The following is a 16983-nucleotide window of genomic DNA, read 5'->3' on the forward strand; positions in this document are numbered from 1 at the left end:
TTTGACATTTACATGCGGATTTTTAAAGGCTCACATCCGCGGATGAGGATGCGAATGTCAAGATAGGTACATAAACAACGTCAAATATTACATTTTAGTAATTTTTATTTCAAAAACCCGGCCAAGTGCGAATCGGACTCGCGTTCTAAGGGTTCCGTACATTAAGTCCCACTCACGCTTGACTGCTCATTTCTAATAGGTTTTTTTGGCTAATGACTAAATTACCTAGCAGTCTAGCACTTACGCCGATGCTAAGACGTTCCTGTACCTACCGACTTGTTCGACATCCGCATCCGCATAAGCTCCGCATCGATTTTATGCGGATGCGGATGCAGATGCGGATGTTGAAAATAATGCGGAAGTTCCGCGGTTGCGGATGCGGATGTTCGCAACATCCCTGATCAACAATAACATAAATATAATAATGACGTAACAAAACAATTGGAGCGTAATTAAACTTAAACATTAGTTAACATATTTCGGTTGAATTATCCAACGCAGCGGGCGGCTCGTTGCGTCACTTCGGTCGGCCTTGGCAAGCTTCGGCTTAGCCTTCCCCGCGCGCCGCACGAGAGTCAGCCCTAAGCGACTTACTCACACAATGACGCGTGTACAGACGTGCCGTTCACACATATAAACGCCAATGATTTTCGATGTATAGCGTGTCCACCCTGTGGCCGTAGTACAGTCACCTGCAGTAATATGTGACACGACGAAGGCCGCAAAAATATCTGACGCGAGCTTATTTGTCACGAGAGCGTGTCACATATTTGTGCGGCCTTCGAAAAGTAAAACATTATTGCAGGTGACTGTCCCACGATCCCGACTATCGGGTCGTTCGGCCCGGGAACGACGTCATAAAATACCCGATAGTCGGGTTTTCGGCACTGAATGTGTTAAGAGCCGGTTGTGATGACCAGATTTAACCGACTCGTCGACGTCCCTCAGCAGGGAACTATAAAACTTCCCATGCAATAAAATTTAGCAAATACTGTAACGGTGACAAACGACAGTTTGGTGCAAACGATCCCAAATCTATATTTTAAAAATCATCAATTAACAACCGGCCACATTATCGATAGAATGCCATTGTCACGTTCGATGTTGCACCTTATCACTAATTTAGAAGTTTGAATACATTCATACGAGGTAGAAAAAAAATACAAATATGAAAAAACCTAACGCTCATCAACCCCTCTTCTAGATTACCCTGACTCATCGCCGTTAGTATCACCATCGAACCGAAATTCTTCTTTAATTTCCTACTCACAGACCACCCCATATTTCCAAATGTTTGACTTACTTACTGATTTACTTTTTGTAGATAATGCCACTCAAGACCTTACCTACTTTAGAATCTTCTTAAGCGGTTTTACTGTATTAAAGAAATTAAAAACGCACCTAATCCAAGTCTAAAGTATTGTGCTGTCTTCTCATCAACCCCTCCTCCGGATTACTCTGACTCTTCCCCGTTAATTTCGCCATCGAACCAAAATTCTTCTTCAAGTTACTACTCATAGAACGTCCTATACTCCCAAACTGTTTGGCCACGGAGTTCAACTGTTTTGAACTTTTCGTGGAATAATGCGACTAAAGATCTTACCTGGTCCCTTCAGAATCTTCCAAAGGGGTTTTACTGTATTAAAAAAAATAACTCACCTAATCCAAGTCTCATTAAGATAATTCTTCACCATCTCCTCTTGCACGGGAGCCCTAGCCGCCAGCACCCTGCAGCACAACACCTCACACGTACTCTGTCTCCTCATCAACCCCTCTTCCGGATTACTCTGACTTTTCCCCGTTAGTTTCGCCATCGAACCGAAATTCTTCTTCAATTTACTACTCATAGAACGTCCTATACTTCTAAACTGTTTAGCCACGGAATTAAACTGTTTTGAGAGAGAGAGACAGACAGAGAAAGAGAGAGAGAGAGCGAGAGAGAGAGAGAGAAAGAGAGAGATCCTTTCTTCGTGAGCTTTTTGTTCAATGATCTTAGAAGGCTTACCTAATCCCTTCAGAATGTTTTACTATATTAAAATGATATTAAAACTCACCTAATCCAAGTTTCATTAAGATAATTCTTCACCATCTCCTCTTGCACGGGAGCCCTAGCCGCCAGCACCCTGCAGCACAACACCTCACACCTACTCTGTCTCCTCATCAACCCCTCCTCCGGATTACTCTGACTTTTCCCCGTTAATTTCGCCATCGAACCAAAATTCTTCTTCAATTTACTACTCATAGAACGTCCTATACTCCCAAACTGCCACGGAGTTCAACTGTTGTGAGCTTTTTGTTGAGAGATCTTAGATGTCTTACCTGAACCCTTCAGAATGTTTCAATGTATTAAAATGATATTAAAACTCACCTAATCCAAGTCTCATTAAGATAATTCTTCACCATCTCCTCTTGCACGGGAGCCCTAGCCGCCAGCACCCTGCAGCACAACACCTCATACGTACTCTGCCTCCTCATCAACCCCTCCTCCGGATTACTCTGACTTTTCACTGTCAATTTCGCCATCGAACCGAAATTCTTCTTCAATTTACTACTCATAGAACGTCCTATACTCACAAACTGTTTAGCCACGGAATTCAACTGTTTTGAGAGAGAGAGAAAGAGAGAGATCCTTTCTTCGTGAGCTTTTTGTTAAATGATCTTAGAAGGCTTACCTAATCCCTTCAGAATGTTTTACTATATTAAAATGATATTAAAACTCACCTAATCCAAGTCTCATTAAGATAATTCTTCACCATCTCCTCTTGCACGGGAGCCCTAGCCGCAAGAACCCTGCAGCACAACACCTCACACGTACTCTGCCTCCTCATCAACCCCTCCTCCGGATTACTCTGACTTTTCCCCGTTAATTTCGCCATCGAACCGAAATTCTTCTTCAATTTACTACTCATAGAACGTCCTATACTCCCGAACTGTTTAGCCACGGAATTCAACTGTTTTGAGCTTTTTGTTGATAGTGCGTCTAGTGATCTTCTTAATTCTTCCGGCGGAGGATTTTGGGAGAGGCATTCGACACGTTCTAGGTCGAGGTAGGCCGCCATCATGGCGGAACGCTGGTATTCGTCCGGAAGGAGGTTGTTTATGGTTTTCTGGTCCGGTTCGGTGTCCCATCGGAAATCTTCGCCGGGGTCGACATTGAATCTGAAAATACGGATAGTGAAATAGACGTTTGAATAGTCTGTCTCGTTCAACCAAACATGGCAATATAATTAATTGAGAGGCGTACTAACAAGTAGATGACAACCAAATTGTATGATCGCTTTACTACCTATCACTTCAAGTTCCCTATATTTTTTTTGGGTGGTTTGCTGTCAGTTTTTTTTTAATTTAACCTGTAGAATCCGACGATATGACGTCACCATAAGCGTTCTGGCTCATATATGAGCCGTGGGAGCTGACAGATTAATGATATGATGCCATTGATATAGTATAAAGAACTGGATACCCAATCAGCCGCCAAAAATGGCCCCACAAAAGTGATGTCAAAACAGATCATGCATTACTTTTTCGTTTAGTCTTGTTTGAAACGCTCAAATGTGAAGTTGTCAACAATTACGAAATGTGCCGTTAAAATATGTAAAAATAACAATGATAAAACAAGGAAAAAGGATGGAATGTATTTCTTTCGGTTAGTTCTTTGGATAGCATTACATAATTTATGTAATCTGGTGGTAATTTTATGGATTTGAATAAATTAATTTGTTAGTACCAAAGAAGGGATGTTAAGGAACAAAAATCTAATGAGTCGATGTGAGGTCAATATTTTTTTATATTTTTATATGGAATTCATAAGAAATAATATTATGTTTAAATTCAAGATTTCCAAGAAAACCTATGCGACGTGCAAAGTGGACTGCTATTTAATTATAGCAAGAGATAGGGGTGATGCAGTTTTAAACAAGGCAAAACGGCACTTGTGTGTTCGGCCCATTTCCCTGTTTCCGACATATACACCACCAATAAGGGCTTATATCGACTAACTGTAAATGCTAAACCTGTCGGAACACAGTGACAACCACAGGATTTTTTTTATAAAGTATAGGTAGACTTTATAAAAAAAATCCAATCAGTATCTAAATGTCCCCGTGCACCCGCGCTATGAGTAAATGTAGATCTTAAATACACAGTTATTTAATAAGTAGAATTTATTTCAAGGAAATTAGTATTTAAAGACGTATACTTACGAATTAAAAAATTGATTTGTTTGAATTTGAACCACGAATTAATTTTATTTGAGCTCCCGATTAAATTAAATTTGTTTTATTTATTACTTCAATTGGTTTTCCTGTACAGTCATACATATTAAAGTGTACCAAAGTGACTCCATTCGTTCATTATTCTCGTTTGACGTTGTTTGACGTACATACGTTACGTAGTGCCATCGGACTAAATTTTTTAACAGTGTTGGTACTTATGTTTGCAAATTTGACACTTAATGCTTACGACATTAAGCTCTTTTCTGTACGAAACATTTATCTTGACTCAAATTTTACGTAAGCGTTTTTATCATCAATGCAAATGGTGCGAAACGTCATTGGGATCCACATTTCTTGACGTTTTTGTTCTGCTTTGTGTGTCTATTTCTTTTATATTAAGTCAGTGTATGATGCTTATATTTGAGGCTAATATAAATTTATTGGCGCTAAAATATGAATGCACAACCCAATTATATTATTATATGCTCAATGAAAGTTCCTGTTTAGTATTTTAGTATTTTTAGTTGCCCGGTTAATAATAAGCCTTAATTGTATGCACCGAATAAAACATTACAGTTAAATATTGCTCATATAAAGATGTCTTTGCATGCAGTATATTCTAGACAATAAACAGGATAATACATATAATACGAAACACGTTGGAAGTGTTTCAAGGAAATGTGCCGGCAATGGATCCTCATACAACATTTCCGGCCTAAGTCGGCAAAGTGACCCCTCGCAGCACGTCACGTGCGCCACAATACGGCGGCTTGTATGATGCTTATGGAAACCGCGCTGTCTTTAAACTACTTTGTCAGTATTCTCTTATTTCCCGGCCTCACCTGATAGGCATCGCGGTCCCCGTGCTGTCTTCAAGTGGCACTCTGGCCCCGTCGGTGGGTAATGGCTCGCAGGGAACCAACGCCGAAAAATGGCCCGCGTCGTAGGCCAGCAATATGGGTGCTTTGCTGCACGCTGCTGGTTCGAGTTCGAGCGGGAGGTAGATGCCACCGAACGGGATGGGGGCTACTGGGTCGCCACGGAAATCCTGAAAATTGTTAATTACATTTTTATATGATTGACATTGTCACTACTGCTCAAATGTTTCGTATTATAGAGTGGGACCATTATTTCATTCATAATTACATACTGCCAATTTTGTGAAAAGTAAGCGTGGTCAAAACCCAGTGATATTTGCCGCACTGGATACTAAATAAAATACCGAGCTTTATGATGATAGTCACGCGTTAACTCAATGATTGATTTTCTTAGCTAGGTCTCGGTACAGAATAAATAATGGTACTAGGTAATCTAGCACCTTCACAGAAGATTCACTCTTCATAGAAGATTCACTCTAACAAAACGCGTCTATTACGACAGATATGACCGCTAGGTAGCGCAAGTGCGGGCAGGCGTTCGTTCCGTAGCGGTGCGCGGCAACCACTATGGCTAGACACCAAAATTGGTGTGGGGCCGCATGTGCTTGTAGGCATTTGTAGCGACGCGGCGAATTCGCGGAGTGAGCCACGCCTGCTGCTCTCGGCATTTTGTCATTCGCGCTCCCACTCGGCCTCGGAGGGGGTGAGGCCGGCGCTGCGGAGGGAGAGGCTCTCGGGATAGTATACTAATAAACTCACCCGTAAAGCGACATCAGCAAACACTATCACAGGTCTCCTCATAACATGTGCCAGTGCAGCATGCAGTTGCTCCAGGCCATCATAATGCGGGGCCGCGCTGGGAGCGGGCTCTCGGCCTCGGAGGGCGTGAGGCCCGCGCTGCTGAGGGAGAGGCTCTCGGAATAGTATACTAACTAATAAACTCACCCGTAAAGCGACATCAGCAAACACTATAACAGGTCTTCTCATGACATGTGCCAGTGCAAACACATGCAGTTGCTCCAGGCCATCATAATGCGGGGCCGCGCTGGGAGCGGGCTCTCGGCCTCGGAGGGCGTGAGGCCCGCGCTGTGGAGAGGCTTTCGGGATAGTCTAGTAACTAATAAACTCACCCGTAAAGCGACATCAGCAAACACTATCACAGGTCTTCTCATAACATGTGCCAGTGCAAACACATGCAGTTGCTCCAGGCCATCATAATGCGGGGCCGCGCTGGGAGCGGGCTCTCGGCCTCGGAGGGCGTGAGGCCCGCGCTGCTGAGGGAGAGGCTCTCGGAATAGTATACTAACTAATAAACTCACCCGTAAAGCGACATCAGCAAACACTATAACAGGTCTTCTCATGACATGTGCCAGTGCAAACACATGCAGTTGCTCCAGGCCATCATAATGCGGGGCCGCGCTGGGAGCGGGCTCTCGGCCTCGGAGGGCGTGAGGCCCGCGCTGTGGAGAGGCTTTCGGGATAGTCTAGTAACTAATAAACTCACCCTTAAAGCGACATCAGCAAACACTATAACAGGTCTCCTCATAACATGTGCCAGTGCAAACACATGCAGTTGCTCCAGGCCATCATAATGCGGGGCCGCGCTGGGAGCGGGCTCTCGGCCTCGGAGGGCGTGAGGCCCGCGCTGTGGAGAGGCTTTCGGGATAGTCTAGTAACTAATAAACTCACCCTTAAAGCGACATCAGCAAACACTATAACAGGTCTCCTCATAACATGTGCCAGTGCAAACACATGCAGTTGCTCCAGGCCATCATAATGCGGGGCCGCGCTAGGAGCGGGCTTGGGGCGTGGTTGCGCGGAGGCGGCGCGCACGGCGTCCTGCCACTCGCGCTCCCACTCGGCCTCGGAGGGGGTGAGGCCGGCGCTGCGGAGGGAGAGGCTCTCGGACCAGCGCCAGCGACGCTTTATGGCGTCTGAAACACGACAGAGTACTGTCAAGTAGGGTAACTGGGGACATATACCTAGACTTTTTCCGGGTTCCGGGGTTCCGTACCTCAAAAGGAAAAAACGGATAGGATCACTCGTGTGTCTGTCTGTCTGTCCGACCATTCCCCCCCTTTTATCTCCGAAACTATCGGATCTAAAAATTTATAATTATACACAAAATAGTTCTTTACCTATATAAATGACAGGAAAAGCTATTATAGAAATGTGCAGTCACGCGTGAGACGAACTTAATGTACGGAACCCTTGGAACGCGAGTCCGACTCGCACTTGGCCAGTTTTTAAGCTATTTACTAATCTAGCTGTTTGAAAAATTTACCTCAAGGACTTTTTGGTTCATATTATTGGGGATATATCCTGTATCTATAATGTTAACCCTCCTGTCCCCAGTTACCCCACTGATGTTACGCTTGAACTTTCGTCCTGAACGCCAACAGTCTATCTATAAAACCATAAGCGAATAACATGATGCAAACAGTTACCATCTCCTGATGTAACTAATGGTAGAAGTATCGGGGATCAGTTTAGGAAGCGGTTTAGGTACTTACTTGTGAACGTATAGTCTCTGTCTTCCCCACAACGCAACGCTTGGACTTTCGTCCTTAACGCCAACAGTCTATCATGGAATCCATAAGCAACCAACGACGCCGCATGAGGCAGGCAGTTCCCATCTCCTGACGTAGCTAGTGGAAGTCGGGGTACTAGTTTAGGTACTTACTTGTCAACGCATCTCCGCCTTCCCCACACAGCAACGCGTGGACTTTCGTCCTGAACGCCAACAGTCTATCATGGAATCCATATGCTGCCAACGACGCCGCATGATGCAGACAGTTCCCATTTCCTGACGTAGCTAATGGAAGTCGGGGCACCAGTTTAGGTACTTACTTGTGAACGCATCTCCGCCTTCCCCACACAGCAACGCTTGGACTTTCGTCCTTAACGCCAACAGTCTATCATGGAATCCATAAGCAACCAATGACGCCGCATGAGGCAGGCAGTTCCCATCTCCTGACGTAGCTAGTGGAAGTCGGGGCACCAGTTTAGGTACTTACTTGTGAACGCATCTCCGCCTTCCCCACACAGCAACGCTTGGACTTTCGTCCTGAACGCCAACAGTCTATCATGGAATCTATAAGCAGCCAATGATGCCGCATGAGGCAGACAGTTCCCATCTCCTGACGTAGCTAGTGGAAGTCGGGGTACTAGTTTAGGTACTTACTTGTCAACGCATCTCCGCCTTCCCCACAAAGCAACGCTTGGACTTTCGTCCTTAACGCCAACAGTCTATCATGGAATCCATATGCTGCCAACGACGCCGCATGATGCAGACAGTTCCCATCTCCAGACGTAGCTAGTGGTAGAACCCGCGGCACCAGTTTAGGTACTTACTTGTGAGCGCATCTCCGCCTTCCCCACACAGCAACGCTTGGACTTTCGTCCTTAACGCCAACAGTCTATCATGGAATCCATATGCTGCCAATGACGCCGCATGAGGCAGGCAGTTCCCATCTCCTGACGTAGCTAGTGGTAAAAGTCTAGGGGCACCGGGGACGCGCCCTTGCCTCCACCAGTTGAGTATACAGGAAGACTCTAATGTGTGTAGTGTGGCGGTCTCGAGGAGGTCCTTTTCGATAAATGTTCTGGAATAAATGTAATTTTTTGGATATGTTTTTTGGAAATATTTAGCTTATTTTTAGGGTCATAAAACAAAACAATTTGGACCTAACCTTGTTGACCTTCAAAGCAAAGTGTTTTGCCTCTTTATAATATTACCTCTATAAATTAAAATATTCATACTTAAAAACAAGTAAGTTTTATTTTGTAGGTAAGTATTTTTTACAAACTACAAGCTTGTGTATCATCATATCTTATGAACTATACGAGGCTAAATAAAATGTTATGTTAAAATTAATACCCAGCGTCGCAATTAATAAGCAAAATAAATAATAAACAAAGGGGCCTTGTACTTTTTGTCACAGAATCAATTCAAAATCTCAATACAACGAACTCTTTCAAAACTACACCAGCCAGTGTTGTCTAAGGCCAAACATAAAAAAGAAAACGTTGTCATCATGTTGACTCATGAATACCTCATTGTTTACTAAAGACAAAACACAAAGTTCAGCGGCGGTCGTCGCGTGCCCGCCTAAATTGATTTTATGCCAAACTATATTTTGGAACGCGACGATACGTCACGTGCGGGTGCCGTTAGGTGATTCAATGGACAGGTGGCGGGACAGGTGACTTCGGTGCTTTGTTTCACCATAGAGAAAAAAATACATAGAGTGCTCACTCCATACATCAGTTTTAGTACCAAAAAGACTATTAGCATCGAGTAGCGGAACTATCAGTACTGCTACTTGACAATAGATGTAGCACCGACCGGAAAGTCTTATGCTGTTGAGATAAGACTTTCCGGTCGGTGCTACATCTATTGTCAAATAGCAGTACTGATAGTTCCGCTACTCGATGCTAGATGTAGACACTAACATTAATAGTCTGAACTGATGTATGGAGTGAGCACTCTTGTCTTACTATATTTCTCTATGGTTTCACTTAAATTTGTTTGTTTACTGTTGTGGCGATTGGCAGGGCCAAGTAGGGCAGATGGTCTGCCAGACTGCCTTGCTTACTCCTGGCAATGGCTAACCTATATCGTGTAGGTGTAAGTAATATATACTTGGTCAAGCAGATCTTGTCAGTAGAAAAAGGCGGCAAATTTTAAAAATGTAGGCGCGAAGGGATATCGTCCCATAGCAAATATGAATTTCGCGCCTTTTTTTACTGACAAGATTTGCTTGACCAGCTATATTTAGTTTTTTATTTAATTTATTTTATATTAGTCTATTTTTTGTCTTTGTATTGTGCCACTAACATAGTTATTAAGATACCTCTGTAACTAACATACTATGGATCGAACTTGGTCGGAATTAAATGATTTATTATTTGTATCTCCTTAGATTTCACGGGCCTATAATCCCGGTCTTTTGATAGGCTTGCGTGGGGATATAGATTCAACACACAGAGGCCCCTTGGAGAGCTTTTATGTCATGTAGAACGCCTGCTGGAACCCGTTATTTATTATTATTAAAACACTTATTACAAAAGGCATAAGGTTCGCCAATGGACATTTAAGAGTTTGGGCGATGGTACAAACGCGAATTTGTCTGCCGTTGTCCCGTACAAACAGCAACACTTCTTAACTGTCTATTGGTGGACCTTATTACAAAAGGCATAAGATACACCGATGGACATTTAAGAGTGTGGGCGATGGTACAAACGTAAATTTTCTGAAGATTAACAGGTATAGGAGTTTGTTTTATAGTATTTGTACTGTTAACGTCAGCGAAGTATTCTAGATTTTCCTTTACTTTAATTTTGCCTCGTAGTCGGATAGTAAAAAAAAACAGTACCATCGCCACAGCAAATCCTTAAATTATTATTTTATGGACTCAGGCCAATTAGGGCCCGTTGCACCATCCACACTTGACAAACAGATCACCGGCAATCAGCCGGTGACAGACAGTTTGCTGCAACCGACCCTTAATTGTTTAATATCCATATGCATAATAAAGTTACCTGAACTCCGGTGGATATATAGATATGTCTGGCAGCAGCAATATGTGTTCGGAGCTCAGGGTCTGCAGGTCAGGCTCTGTGTTGCTGCGGAGCGCCCAAACCAGACCCTCATTATCTGTCGCTCGGGATATGCCACGGGACAGCTTGCGGCCTGGGGCAACATAAAAAAATATACATATACTTGTATTTATTCTGTAAATTAAGGTCTTAATCTGTCAGCTCCCACGGCTCATATATGAGCCAGAACGCTTATGGTGACGTCATATCGTGGGATTCGACAGGTTAAAGGTACTATTAACTAGCACTAATGAAAGTGCGATAGAATTGGACATAGACAATTTTTCATCGTAGCCTCTGAGCATAATGGAGCTTCGGAAAGAAGCGGTTAGCGGTCTAGCATAAGTTGCGTTCTCGCGCGCGAGTTCATACTTGAAGTCGCGCTAGCTAGATGTATGGAGTCGCGCGCGCGCAACTCATGCTAGCAGGTCTGATGAGAAAAGAAGCGTCTAAGAAAAACATGCCATTGTCTATTTTACAACAAATTGCAATATTCCAACGTAACAATCATGTGTCTAACTCCATTAAGTTACTTTAAGTAACTTTATAACTTTGAATCTAATTTACCTCAGACAATGTCAAAAGATTTTGATGTGATTTTATAAATTATATTTCGTAAAGTTTTTAGATCCCGTGTTTAAGGTCCACCCCCCGCTAGCGTCTCCCAAGTGTCGGCGTCTAGTCAACTCTATGTGTAAGGCCTGAGCGGACGCTCGAGTTGGGCGTGCAGCGGGCCGGGGCGTGCGGCGTGCATGAAACAAATGCAAGCGTATTTTAGCGTATAGGAGCGGCCTTAGAGCACGCTGCTGAAATCACTTCTGAGCCCGACGCCACACGCTGCACGCCCCGCTGAACGCTCCGCTTCGAGCGTCCACTCAGGCCTTACACTATGGCTGCTGCTCGCCGCAACGTTGACGCAACTGCGCAGCGACGCCATTTTTCATAGCGCTTACTAGACGCCGACGCTCAAAAATGGGAGTGGCCCTGAATATAGGTATGAGGATAGACATAAAAAGTTTAAGCACTAAAATCGTGGAGCTGTTTACAGCTCGACCTACAGAGTTCAACGACAGAGACATCGTGTGTGCTGAACTCTTTTTAGCAAACTTATCGACTTTTATTATATGCCCGGTTGGTTTAACCTAAACAAACTAGATAGAGGTATTGTCTATTGCGACAACTTGATAAGAGCCACGATAGGAACCATTTAACATTTCTTTACCCTACGGTTAAGTAAATGTCTATGGAAGAGACATATATGTACCCAACTTTATAAATGGATTCATTCATAAAGAGGATATGCAGTTTTGCAGCTCGCTGTACTGCTGTATTGCTAATCCACGATATAATAAAGTGCAAATTGTGCGTTTTAGACGTAAGTAACGTGGTAGTAGCACAAGTACTAACTTAAATTGGTAGTGTAAGCGAAATTAATGATTAAATTAATCATTATTTCCGCAAAGTAGCGCCTTATTCATTAAATAAGGTGTCTAATTACCGTATAAATATGGCCGAAAAGGAAAAGTACGCACGTTACGCTAAAACGCGAGTACTTATGTGCGCTATAAAAACAAAACTCATCATCTTCCTCGCGTTGTCCCGGCATTTTGCCACGGCTCATGGGAGCCTAGGGTCCGCTTGGCGACTAATCCCAGTAATTGGCGTGGGCACTAGTTTTTATGAAAGCGACTGCCATCTGCCCTTCCAACCCAGAGGGTAAACTAGGCCCGTATTGGGATTAGTCCGGTTTCCTTACGATGTTTTCATTCACCGAAAAGCGACTGGTAAATATCAAATGATATTTCGTACATACGAGGGGCGTTCAAAATATTCTCGGTATTGATATCTTACGACCTCTTCTAAAATTTCTTTCGTTACTGGCCGCTAAGGTTTATTCATTGACATTAAAAAAAAGTATAATTCGAACCGAGATAGTCTTTTGTTTTTCTGCAATTGCTGAACAAACATGAACATCCTGTGCGAATTGACAATGTTAACTAAATTAGAACCAGGGATCGGAACCGGTTTTTTGCAAAAACATAGAAATAACCATATTTTTCGAATTATTTTATACTCCAAATGTAGCACTCAGTTGTGTTTTTAGGTTACGACTTCGTATTATTAGATTGCCCAATTAGAAATGAAGTAATTAGCAAAGAACGAAAAAATACCGTTTCCGTTCCCATACAAAAAATACCGGTATCCGATCCCTGATTAGAACATCGATGCGTGATAAAATTCTTGACAAAACAGGGTAAAAATCAAAAAACCATAAAAGAGGAAATGGATTGTGTTTACCGTGAGTCTGCTCCTTCTTTATCTACCATTCAAAAGTGGTCAAGCGAGTTTAAACGCGGAAGGGAGAGTATTGAAGATGACCCTAGACCTGGCCGGCCTGTAGTAGCTACTGCACAAGAAAATATTGATAAAGTGGAAAAACTTATATTGGAAGATGGTCGAGTGAAGGTAAAATCTATAGCACAAGTAACCAATCTCTCTATTGGTACCGTACATGATATTATACATGACCATCTTAATATGTCAAAAGTAAGTGCAAGATGGGTTCCGCGAATGCTGACTCGGCTTCAAAAAGACATGCGTGTAGCTTGTTGTTCCGATTTTATTGACCTGTGCGGTGAAAATCCTGATGAGGTGCTGCAAAGAATAGTTACTGGAGATGAAACCTGGGTTCATCATTATGACCCAGAGAGTAAACAAGAGTCCATGCAGTGGCACATTAAGGGTTCAGCTTATCCCAAGAAGTTGAAGGTCATCCCTTCAGCTGGCAAGGTCATGGCCACGATATTTTGGGATTGTGAAGGAGTATTACTAATCGATTATAAAGAAAAAGGTGTAAATATCACAGGACAGTACTACGCTAACATTCTACGTCAATTAAAGGATGTAATTAAAGAAAAGAGGCGAGGAAAGTTAACCAAAGGTATTCTGCTTCTGCATGACAACGCCCCCGTCCATACTGCTCATATTGCCAAGGCAGCTATTGTTGAACGTGGGTTTAAAACTGTTACTCACCCACCGTATAGTCCGGACTTAGCCCCCAGCGACTTCTTTTTGCTCCCCAATCTTAAAAAGGATCTGCGTGGAAATAAATTTTCTGACGATGAAGCATTGAAGGCGGCAGTGGAGGAGCATTTTTACACGAAAGATAAAAAATATTTTTACGAGGGATTAAAAAAAATAATTGATCGATCTTTTAAGTGTATGAACATAGGGGGGGAGTATATTGAAAAATAAAAATATCAAACTTTTCGTACTTGTTTGTTTTCATTCTCATACCGAGAATATTTTGAATACCCCTCGTAAGTTCCGAAAAACTCATTGGTGCGAGCGGGGGTTTGAACCCGCGACCTCCGGATTGCAAATCGCACGCTCTTACCGCTAGGCCACCAGCGCTTCAAAAACTAAAAAAACAAAACTACCTACTCGTAATAGCAGGCGAGTCGATTTGAAGTAAAAATGTTGTAAATAACAATGTTTTGTGGACTTTTTTTCTCGACCCGCTAGTTATTTTTCCAGCGACATCGGTGTCGAACGTCAAAGTATCAAATTAATAGAAGCACCCTTGTGAAGCTTAGGGGCCTTAGCCTAAGCCTTATGTCATTTGAATCTAGTATGGAGATGCGACATTTTGGCTTGATACGGGTAACATCAAACAAACCTCGCTGCGTTCTTGAGACTTCAAACGGAAGAGGTCAAACTCAATTTAAAATGCAATTACTTTGCTAAGTAATTATACTAATTATGTTTGATTCCTTTATTACTTTGCACTTTCCTGAATACGACCTTCAAGAAAAGAGCGAACTCTTTTCTCTTAAAGGCCGGCAACGCACTTTCTACATTGACATATACCTGACGACGGGCCTTACGGGCACTAAGAACGGTACTAGTTCAGCGGTGTCACTCACGAATTCGAGCCAATCGTGCAGTCTAACGCAACTAGTTGCGACCAATCGCGTGCGTGATGCGAACTCATCAACCAATCACGTTGTGGCATTAGACTGCAAGATTGGCTCGAATTCGTTGCGTGACACCGCTGTACTGGCCCCATTCTTATTACCCGTATGTCAAAGAGTTGCTATGTTTCTGGTGTTGCAGATGTCCATGGGCGACAGGAATTGCTTACTATCACGCGATTTGTGTGCTCGTTTCACACGATTTGTGTGCTCGTTTAATTATATCCTATATCATAAAACATGGAAAATGAGTCCGAAAGAGTTATCACGTTTGACAATCTAGTCGTCACAAAATTTTTAGTCTATGTTTTTACTACCTAAATAGAGTTAGACCAAGAAAAGTCTGTAACGATTTTGATAGCTCATGCAGTGCCATTGATTTTAAACATCAAATTAACACTTGTACTCCGTATGCTATCAAAATCGTTGCAGACTTTTCATGGTCTAACCCTAGACGACTATAACTACAAATCTCTTAGCGCCACTTGCACCAACCTACTAACCAGGGGTTAATCGGTTAAACCGTTAACCCAGTGTCAAATTGTACTGGGTTAGTGAATGGTGCAAGTGGCCTTTAGACGAAAAGCGACCTGACATTTAATAGCAATGTTATTCATGCGGCTATTTCTACGCTCCTCGCGTAGGCATTAAACTAAAATAGGTAAAAGTAAAAACTAAAAATAAAATATGTCCGTCAGACTATTTGGCGTGGGTCCAAACTGTGGGAGTTCAAACCCATTAAAAAACAAATTAAAGGCGTGTCGTACAAACGGCAACACCTTACTTTAAATGGACCTTATTACAAAAGGCATAAGGTCCACCGATGTACTACAGTTAACAGTGTGGGTGATGGTACTGGCTACTGAGGTTGGAATTGGAACATGATATTTCTTCTGGAATATCTAATAACCTTTACAAAAAAAGAACCGACAACACAAAACAGTATGTATATAATATAAGGCACCGTTTTCTGGTCTTCATCAGCACCACTTCAAGAAATATCGGGTTCTATACCAAATATACGAGCTATTATAATAACTTTTAACTGCTCCGGGATGACGTTGCCGTCGCCGCCTTGTTATCACCAGACCGATGCCATGATGAAGTGTCTCGACTTACATTCCGGAGCAGGTGTGAGGACTAAGTTTGAAGGCGTGGAGTACGACATGAGGTCCAGAGAGCTGACTGAACGCTCCGGGATGACGTTGAGGTCGCCGCCTTGTTATCAGCAGACCGATTACATGAAGTGTCTCGACTTACATTCTGGAGCAGGTGTGAGGACTAGGTTTGAAGGCGTGGAGTACGACATGAGGTCCAGAGAGCTGACTGAACGCTCCGGGATGACGTTGAGGTCGCCGCCTTGTTATCAGCAGACCGATTACATGAAGTGTCTCGACTTACATTCTGGAGCAGGTGTGAGGACTAGGTTTGAAGGCGTGGAGTACGACATGAGGTCCAGAGAGCTGACTGAACGCTCCGGGATGACGTTGAGGTCGCCGCCTTGTTATCAGCAGACCGATGCCATGAAGAAGTGTCTCGACTTACATTCCGGAGCAGGTGTGAGAACTAGGTTTGAAGGCGTGGAGTACGACATGAGGTCCAGAGAGCTGACTGAACGCTCCGGGATGACGTTGACGTCGCCGCCCGCGCGGGGTTTCAGCGGCGGTAGGACGCGTTCTGTAACAAGTATGAGTAAATTATAGACTTTGCACTGTTAAGGGCCCACACCAGCGAGCTTTGGCGTCTAGTCAACTCTATGGCCACTGCTCGACGCAATGTTGACGCAACTGCGCAGCGACACCATTTTCCATAGCGCTACCTAGACACCGATGCTCAATAGACGCTAGAGTGGGCCTCTCTAAGACTGTGTTCTCTTTGCTTCAGAGCTCCCAGGAACAGGATACATCCTCGGCTCGCAAAAGCGTTATTCAGCCACCATTAGAAACTAATATCTTTTTAAGCTAGGACCATGCAAGCACGGTCAATTTGGTTTGCGGAAAAATAATCGCCCGGAAACCTAATCGACATGGTGTAAACAACTAAATATGTACAATAAAAACTTCATCTTCAGATACTTTCTTTCGCGATGAAATTTTAATAGTGTAATATAAATAAACAGTGAGATATTTTTATTTCGCAGTGTATGATTCATATTATATTTCCACACGAGATTAGATCGTGACTGTATTTTTTTATCCGATTGCGTGTAAATATGTCATCAACTCATCATATTTATCTGTATGTCTGTGACGTCTGTGTGATTATTAATGTGGCGAAGACACCATTGTTAGCGAGAATAAACTGGAGTAGGAGAGT

At 43.1% G+C, this 16983-nt stretch overlaps 1 protein-coding gene across 1 annotated transcript in view; it reads right to left on the reverse strand.

The window, feature by feature from the left end:
- The window catches only part of LOC134656627 (OTU domain-containing protein 7B-like), a 41438-nt gene that overhangs the window by 1102 nt on the left and 23353 nt on the right, over positions 1 to 16983 (reverse strand). Inside the window, exons 3-8 of the mRNA XM_063512183.1 lie at positions 16213 to 16344; positions 10637 to 10787; positions 8447 to 8697; positions 6782 to 7026; positions 5057 to 5262; positions 2722 to 3159 (exon numbers count right to left, since the gene is read on the reverse strand). Of these exons, the coding sequence (XP_063368253.1) occupies positions 2722 to 3159; positions 5057 to 5262; positions 6782 to 7026; positions 8447 to 8697; positions 10637 to 10787; positions 16213 to 16344 (1423 nt within the window). The remainder of the gene's footprint in view (positions 1 to 2721; positions 3160 to 5056; positions 5263 to 6781; positions 7027 to 8446; positions 8698 to 10636; positions 10788 to 16212; positions 16345 to 16983) is intronic.

This window comes from Cydia amplana, chromosome 18 (genome assembly GCF_948474715.1).
Source record: "Cydia amplana chromosome 18, ilCydAmpl1.1, whole genome shotgun sequence".
Taxonomy (NCBI): domain Eukaryota; kingdom Metazoa; phylum Arthropoda; class Insecta; order Lepidoptera; family Tortricidae; genus Cydia; species Cydia amplana.